Below are 6,862 nucleotides of genomic sequence, written 5' to 3' on the forward strand. Positions count from 1 at the left end.
GTGCGCCATCGCTCTTGGTATCGCACAAGGAGGGATTGGGATCGCTAACTCTGTGAGTACCCGTTCCGATGTGATTCAACACGATTCTCATCCTCGCATTCTCCCCACTCTTGCTAGGTCAATGCTTTGGTCCTGAACTTGTCAGCCACTCCTACGGCAGCGATTGCCTCCGTCTACCTGTTCCTATTAGTTCCTTTTTGCGTGCAAGCAATACTCGTACTCCGAGTGCTCGCCGCGTATCCCCCGAAATCCTTGCCGCCTAGTCGTCGACTAGTCATATACGGCCCGATCATCATTTTCAAGCTCGCCCGCTTCGCGAACTTGATATACATGGCGGTCCGCCTCGAGCAACTGATTCAGGCTGGGGGCGGACTGAGTAGCAATTCGGTGTTCACCGTGTCCCAAGCTGTGTGGACTCTGCCGAGTGCGAAGGCCGAATGGTTCCTGCAGCTCTTTGACGACACGTACGGATCTTCATCTCTATGAGGGTGTCGTCGTCTGATGACAATTGATTGGACAGGTATGCATCGACGCTCTTCATCCTACGTCTCCGTAAAGGGACCGGGATGCTTGGTAGACAGCCTACCGTCGAGAGACTGCACACTACCTCGGCCAAGAGTACGTCTGTCCTTCCTCTATTTCAAAGAAAGTTGACTCACTCAGGAACGTCAGGCACATACCTCCAGCGGCTCAAGACACTCTTCTGGATCGCAGTCTTCAACTTCGTCTTCCCGATCATATTCAACATCGCAGTGCTGATTTTGGCGTTCCGCGATTCCAACTTCCTTGACGGAAGTTACATCATTTACACGAACAACTACGTGGAGATCATCGGAGTCCTCCTCGCGACTATCTGGGCTGCGGGATCTCACAAGGATGACGGCGACAACTCGAGCGGACTGCTGGGTTCTAGCCAGACTGCTGGCAGTCATGGCAACATACACCTCGTGAAGATGACGTCTTCATCCACGTTCCAGGTGTCTGAGAGTGTGGACGCGAAGGTGTGAGGCTAGCGCGACTGTAGTACGGTTTGAAAAGCGGAAGTAAAGTCGTATGTAACGTAGGCTATGCAACCAGTGAGCAGGGTAATTGCGACGTTTATGTGGCGCCAACTGTTCTCGCGTACAGTTATCCAGGTACGCTCCGGGTGACCCTTGCCGCTCTTCCGTCCGGCTCGCGATTAAAGTCTTTCATTCCGTCCTGATCCCCCAGGTACGAGAATGATTCATGGGTTAGCCGCGCTCAACCCTTAGGTTGCTGTTTCTCCATTATGCGGCCAAAAGGCGAGGGCATCTCAAAGACTTTCATGCTTAAGCGAGAGCTCGGATTTCGGTCTGATGCGAGGCACGTCTGCGCCACCATAGCAGAATGAGCTACAGGATGGTAGCGTGGGCCCCAAGCGCACAGGAAGTGCAGCCCGTGGTCTTTCAGCTCGACGGGAAACTTTGGCGAGCACCATACGTCTCGGTGTCCATGTGGAAGGGCATGACAAATTGGCATGTATGATAGCAAGAGACGAGATCTTTGCGAAAGAACTTATCGATCTCCCCGCAGGTTGTTACTACATATAAGGATCTCACAGAGGGCGACCCTGTTTGCGGGTTCTTGCGGTTCTTGCGCTCTGACGGGGCGAGCGCGACCTGGAGCTTGGGGTAAGCTATAATCATGGATATGAGCTTACATCACACCGAGGTATGATAGCATTTATTTCAAGTAGAGAGCGGATTTCCTCAAGCCACGCGAGGTACCCACTCGATGAGCCTCAACAATGCGACGCAGCAGTGCATGTGGACCGGTGGAGATACCTTTTGAAGGAACCTCATCGATGCGGACGGTATCCTCTATAATACAGGCCGTGTTCCAGCCAGGATACGCCGAGGAGAATAGCAACGCCCAGATTATGCGTCAGGTGGAGTCTCGTCCTCCACCATCCCGGCGATCCTCGCGTTCCCTGTAGGAGCTCGGCCTTGAGTCATACCGAGATGTAGTTCACAAGGTTGTCCATACTCATCTCGTTGCTGACCTGCACTACGACGGACAGCGAGAGTATGATGTCCGCCGCGCTCTGAGTTTATTCGAACAGAGTCGGGTCGAGGTTCAGCCTGCATATATATGCGTTAGGTCACGCCTGTACGGATGTCTCACACACTGCCTACCTCGAGCCGCGCCCGTTTGGCCTGCTCCCTTGTCTTGCGCTCCGCGATCTCCGCCTTCTTCCTGGCTTGCCACTCTGTCTTTTTGGCGGTGCGGAGGACAAGTCGACGTTCGTCTTCCTCTAGATGACGCTTGATTCCGCCAGCGAGTAAGTCGCGTGCGTCGGCGCACTTCGCGCGGTGGCGGGTGAGGTATTTGAAGCCCCGGCCGCATCCCTCGCATTGATGGACCATGAGAGCAGCAAGTAGGATGTAGATCAGTACCAAGAGGCGCACTGGAGACTGCTCTGTGTGTTGCAGAACAGTGCGGCGACGCGAAAATTCGACAAACGAATCCCGGTGGACCGTGCGCGGTCACATGACAGGCGCGACAACACGATCTGACGCCCAGACACCTCACCGATCGCGTCACTTACCACATCGGGTGGGCTTCTTCTGCCCGTCTTCTCTCTAAGCCTCAAATACTCTGGGATGGACAACTTTTCCTCCAATATTCCTATCTTGCTTCCATACCGCTATCCTCAAGCGTACAGAAGGCCATCCTCCTCCTCTGAACCATTTCGGCCCCGTCGTGAAAGTTAGCCCCGGAGACCTTGTTGGGGTCAACAAGGAATCATATCTCCACGTTCCTCCTCGATACGTTTCCTGCCGAGTTCGACCCGCGTCTGTCCAGCTCAGGCATCAAGTACTTCTTTATGGGCGACCATCACAGGATAAGGCGTCCCAGGCCCACGTGAGTGATATTCCACGGTGATTGGGGCGCATATAGGTACTTCTATGCGCGCATATACCCAACCCTTCGTGCACAGGTACGTTGCATCCCGCTCGCCCAGCCCGCCTTCAGGCAAAAGGCCTCGAAAGCACAATCCTCATCAGGCCGGTCAGGCATCCTCGCGTGATCGCCCCCAACCAGACGATCCGAGGCGCCGTCAAGACCATCGAGAACCCGCTGCCGGCACCTCGGTGTGGGACGAGCACGCCGATGCCCGACGTCCACCCCTCTCGATTCCCTCACGTCCGACCAAAACTTGGGATAACGAATGGTATCCGCCCGAAGGTACAGAGTTGGCCAAAGATCCAGAGGCCTACCTGTCTTCACCAGATAGTACCCAACCACGCCCCCGCGAGCCAGCAAGCTGTCCCCACCCTTCCAATCTCGTGCAGCCTCCCCCTCCCGCGAGCCCGTAGAACGACGTCGCCGCCCATCCTCCCCGCTCCCGGCCGAGCGCCGCGCTCCTCACCCCTCCGCACATGACCACCAAAAACGCGTCTCCCCCGACAGGCGCAGCCGTGTTGAACGCGTCGATACATCTAAGTCGTACACTTATGCGCGGTCAAGGCGTCGCCGCCCCCGATCGGCGTCCAGGTCATCAAGCCCTGGTTCCTCTCGTTGCTCATATTATAGACGACGTCGCTACGAGTTGTATTCGACCACCTCATTGCCCTCCCGCTCCCGTTCATCAAAGAGAAGCCAGCGTCGCAAGCGCGAACATGACGATTCCGTCGAGGAAGAACTGACGTGGAGTCAGTTCAAGCGCCATATGATGCGCGTCCAGAAAAGCTATGGAGTGTTGTAGGTCCTCCTTCTGAGTCCTCGTGCGAGCATTCACTAACACACCCCAGTTCCCTTGATCTCAGGGAGAAGGCCTCGCATCTGGCCAGCCTGCGTGATCTCGCGCGTTTCCTGCCGCGACAGTACATGCCTTATCACAACTTCAACTCTATGTTCGTTACAGGCATGAGCATCTGACATCTTGGCTCGATGTCGGAGGCCGATCGCACCAAGCGGATCAAGGCCATTCGCAAACTGTGAGGCGCGTATTTGGCTCGCGCTCTTCACTACCTGTGTATCTTCTAGGAAATCAAATGACACAATATTTCGTATTCGCCTTTGAGGATCTCATCAAGGAGCATGCAATTTCTCAAAGTTATGCCGAGAAGCTCAATGACCGTCCGCAGGACATATTGGCTGTAGCGCGCTTTGTACGTCTCTCTATATGCCTATTTCAGCACCAGACCGTTGGTGGCAAGTCGTACTTGAACGTTGGGGGAATCCGCTGCTTGGTGTTGCAGTGGCGAGCAGGTCAATTCCTGTACCTGATGTAGACAGCAAGCGCGTGGTTGGTGGACTGGAAGGGTTTCTGTGGTATAGCCGTATAGGGAACACAACATCCGTCTTCATGTTTGCGCCGTTTGCGTTGCGATTTCTGATCGAGTCAACCGTGATCCATCACTGTACATTTTGAAACTTCGCAGGTTCCGCGTCGTAGGTGCGCCTCTATATCATCGCGTCAGAAGGTGCACCAATATCGTATCCTTGAGCAGAGAATATAGATCGCATGTACAGCACCGCACGCAATCCGTGTCCTGGTTTCTCAGCACGCTATTGCGCTGTCGCGAGGGCTTGTTTGCGATCTAGAACCTATAGTTACCGTGTAATCCCAGGAGTTATCACTTGACCTCCAATTGGAACATTATCGCTTAGGTTGGAATTCTAGGAATCACTGTTTTATCACAAGTACAGACACATCGGACTCAGCCGGACAATACAACATGCATCATACAAGAGCAAATTAATTACATCCTCCGCCAACCGACACCGTGCAAACTCAGTAGCGAGCAATAGTGCACACGATCCCAGTATCAGACAGCCACAGGGTGAACCTTCACAAGCGTGCCCGACGCAGACTCACAATACTTGTCCGGGGAAGATGAGGTACCCCCGAACGACACCATGGCGATAGGATGGTTCCCTCCCACGACATCTCTCTCGTCAACATCCGTGATCGAAGAATGGGTCCCAGTAGGCCTGGTGAAACGGAATGCGGAGGATCGAGAGCCGGCGCTCGTCATTTGGTTGGTATGCGGGGGGTATGTGCTCTCCACGGACTTCCCCTGGTCGATGCGGATGATGATCAGGTTGAACGAGATGCCCTGAGGAGTAGGAGGTCATTAAATGACGGCTTTTCAAGAAAGGAAATGAGTCGTACAATGATCTGGACCACCTGGAAGAGCACGATGCGTTAGCACATCCAAAACTAAGCTTCAAAACTAGGGGAGGACGTGAACTCACACAGTCAGACACACCATACTGCGCATTATTGTTGGCGAGATACACGATGAAAAAGACAATGACTCCAACGGAGTACATCAGCCCTGACTCGATGATGATGCGCATCGCACGCCGCAAGCCGTCGGTCCCGCTGGCAACGCTGCTCATGGTGAAGATGGCTCTGGAACGACGTTCGATCGACCAGATCTTGTACACGATCATCGCTATGTAGTATTCAGCGGCGCTTTTACCAGACAAAAATGGAAGAAGCGTACAAGTGGCAATGAGATTGAGAACGAGGGTGATGGAAAGGGTCGATGTGATGAATGGCGTGAGTTGTCCGGCGTTCAAGAAGGCGTCTGAGTGGAGGGTGAACTCGATGTAGCAAGTGAACGCTTCGACGACTGGAGAATGGTACGTTGGTCAGCTCGATCGGTGCTTGATCCATAGCTGTTGCTCTTACTCATCCCTGCGATCCAAAGGATGCAGAGCGGAACCGGAACGAGCCAGTTCCCACCATACACGATGTAGCAGCGGTAAATCTATATATACGCGTACATTAGCTCTGTTCATTTCCCGCGGAATGTAGACGCACCAGCATCCCATCGGCAATACTCGTCTGGGCCACGTAATTGACGGTCTTCATGGCGTTGACCCAATAAGATATGTCGGAAAACTCGCCGATAGCACCGCCGGGACCATGATACCAGACGAAGGCGTCGAGGACATGGCGAAGAAGAAGGGCAACGTCCAGAGTTGCGAAAATAAACAAAAGCAAGGCAACCACCACAAAGACGGTTCGCTGCCGGTGGCGGGAGCGACTCTTGAGGAGCATAGTGTACATACACATCCCGAACGATACGAGATACAAACCTTAGGGAACAAGTCAGTGGCAAGGAGACAATGCAAAGGACTGTATCTGACATACCGTAGAACATACTCTCAAGGAAGAGCGCCACGATCTGCGCAACATCGATAGGGAACTTGTCCGCCATGGTATCAAAGCCTGAGTACGAGGAGGAGGTCGGCAGGGGCGCGCGTGTAATCTAGCGTCAGCATCATGCCTTTCTATCACACCTGCAACAGGCAAACATCCACGACACCCCCTGAAGGTTCCGTCGAGCTCGATTCGTAGCGATGGTGCGTTGCTACCGGATGCCAGATGGAGGGTGATCGTTTCTCTGAGCAGACGAAGTGCAATTAATGAAGTGACCGTCGCATCAGATCTCTGCGAGGTACGATTTACAGAACTTTGATACCTCTCCAGTGGGGACACGAGAGCTCCATATCCTCCTTATCGCTATCAGCCGCTTTCACATGCGGCGCCACCGGAGTTCAGAACAACAGCTGGGAAGACGTCCTGGGCAAGAGGACCACGCTGAAGCTCGAGGATTCGCTCAGATAGACTTGCGCTCACCCAGGACGGTGTCGGTGTCTGTGTGTATAACCAGGACGTAGTACTCGATATAGCCCGCACCCGCCGGGGCTCTCGAACGGGTGTACGGGCGCTGAGCGCTGAGCGCTGAACTCTAAACCACGTCACGGAGTACGGAACGGGCGGTGAGTCACCCACAAAGAAGCATGAGACTGGAAACGAAGAGAGCATTGCGCTGCGGCGAGTGTTGCTGATATCTTACCTGTGTGCATTGTGTACACG

General features: G+C 54.0%; 3 protein-coding genes across 3 annotated transcripts; 2 read left to right on the forward strand and 1 right to left on the reverse strand.

Annotated features, from left to right (window-relative positions):
* Positions 1–120: 120 nt before the first annotated feature.
* Positions 121–486, forward strand: DICSQDRAFT_63176 (uncharacterized protein; the record flags this gene model as incomplete). Its single annotated transcript, XM_007366946.1, has 1 exon — positions 121–486. A coding segment is annotated over one exon (366 nt), but the record flags the coding sequence as incomplete, so codon positions are not given.
* Positions 487–1,916: 1,430 nt separating this feature from the next.
* Positions 1,917–4,406, forward strand: DICSQDRAFT_155841 (uncharacterized protein). The gene is made up of 2 exons (XM_007366947.1): positions 1,917–3,726; positions 3,777–4,406. The coding sequence occupies exon 1, from the start codon at positions 2,931–2,933 to the stop codon at positions 3,339–3,341; it is 411 nt and encodes a 136-aa protein (XP_007367009.1). The 5' UTR covers positions 1,917–2,930; the 3' UTR covers positions 3,342–3,726; positions 3,777–4,406.
* Positions 4,407–4,644: 238 nt separating this feature from the next.
* Positions 4,645–6,636, reverse strand: DICSQDRAFT_137639 (uncharacterized protein). The gene is made up of 7 exons (XM_007366948.1): positions 6,465–6,636; positions 6,270–6,386; positions 6,134–6,211; positions 5,801–6,078; positions 5,669–5,747; positions 5,481–5,609; positions 4,645–5,429 (listed from the first exon to the last, which is right to left on the reverse strand). The coding sequence occupies exons 3-7, from the start codon at positions 6,198–6,200 to the stop codon at positions 4,927–4,929; spliced, it is 1,056 nt and encodes a 351-aa protein (XP_007367010.1). The 5' UTR covers positions 6,201–6,211; positions 6,270–6,386; positions 6,465–6,636; the 3' UTR covers positions 4,645–4,926.
* Between the last annotated feature and the right edge of the window lie 226 nt (positions 6,637–6,862).

Source organism: Dichomitus squalens, assembly GCF_000275845.1.
Source record: "Dichomitus squalens LYAD-421 SS1 unplaced genomic scaffold DICSQscaffold_21, whole genome shotgun sequence".
NCBI classification, from domain to species: Eukaryota; Fungi; Basidiomycota; class Agaricomycetes; order Polyporales; family Polyporaceae; genus Dichomitus; species Dichomitus squalens.

What these genes read in the sequence shown, in the direction of transcription:
- DICSQDRAFT_155841 (XM_007366947.1), top strand. Translation starts at nt 2,931, where the DNA reads ATGCGCGCATATACCCAACCCTTCGTGCACAGGTACGTTGCATCCCGC.
- DICSQDRAFT_137639 (XM_007366948.1), bottom strand. Translation starts at nt 6,200, where the DNA reads ATGGCGGACAAGTTCCCTATCGATGTTGCGCAGATCGTGGCGCTCTTC. An exon ending in GTATTGCCGATGGGATGCTG is followed by an intron (nt 5,748 to 5,800) that starts GTGCGTCTACAT and finishes GCGTATATATAG; the next exon opens with ATTTACCGCTGCTACATCGT. An exon ending in CCTTTGGATCGCAGGGATGA is followed by an intron (nt 5,610 to 5,668) that starts GTAAGAGCAACA and finishes ACCATTCTCCAG; the next exon opens with TCGTCGAAGCGTTCACTTGC.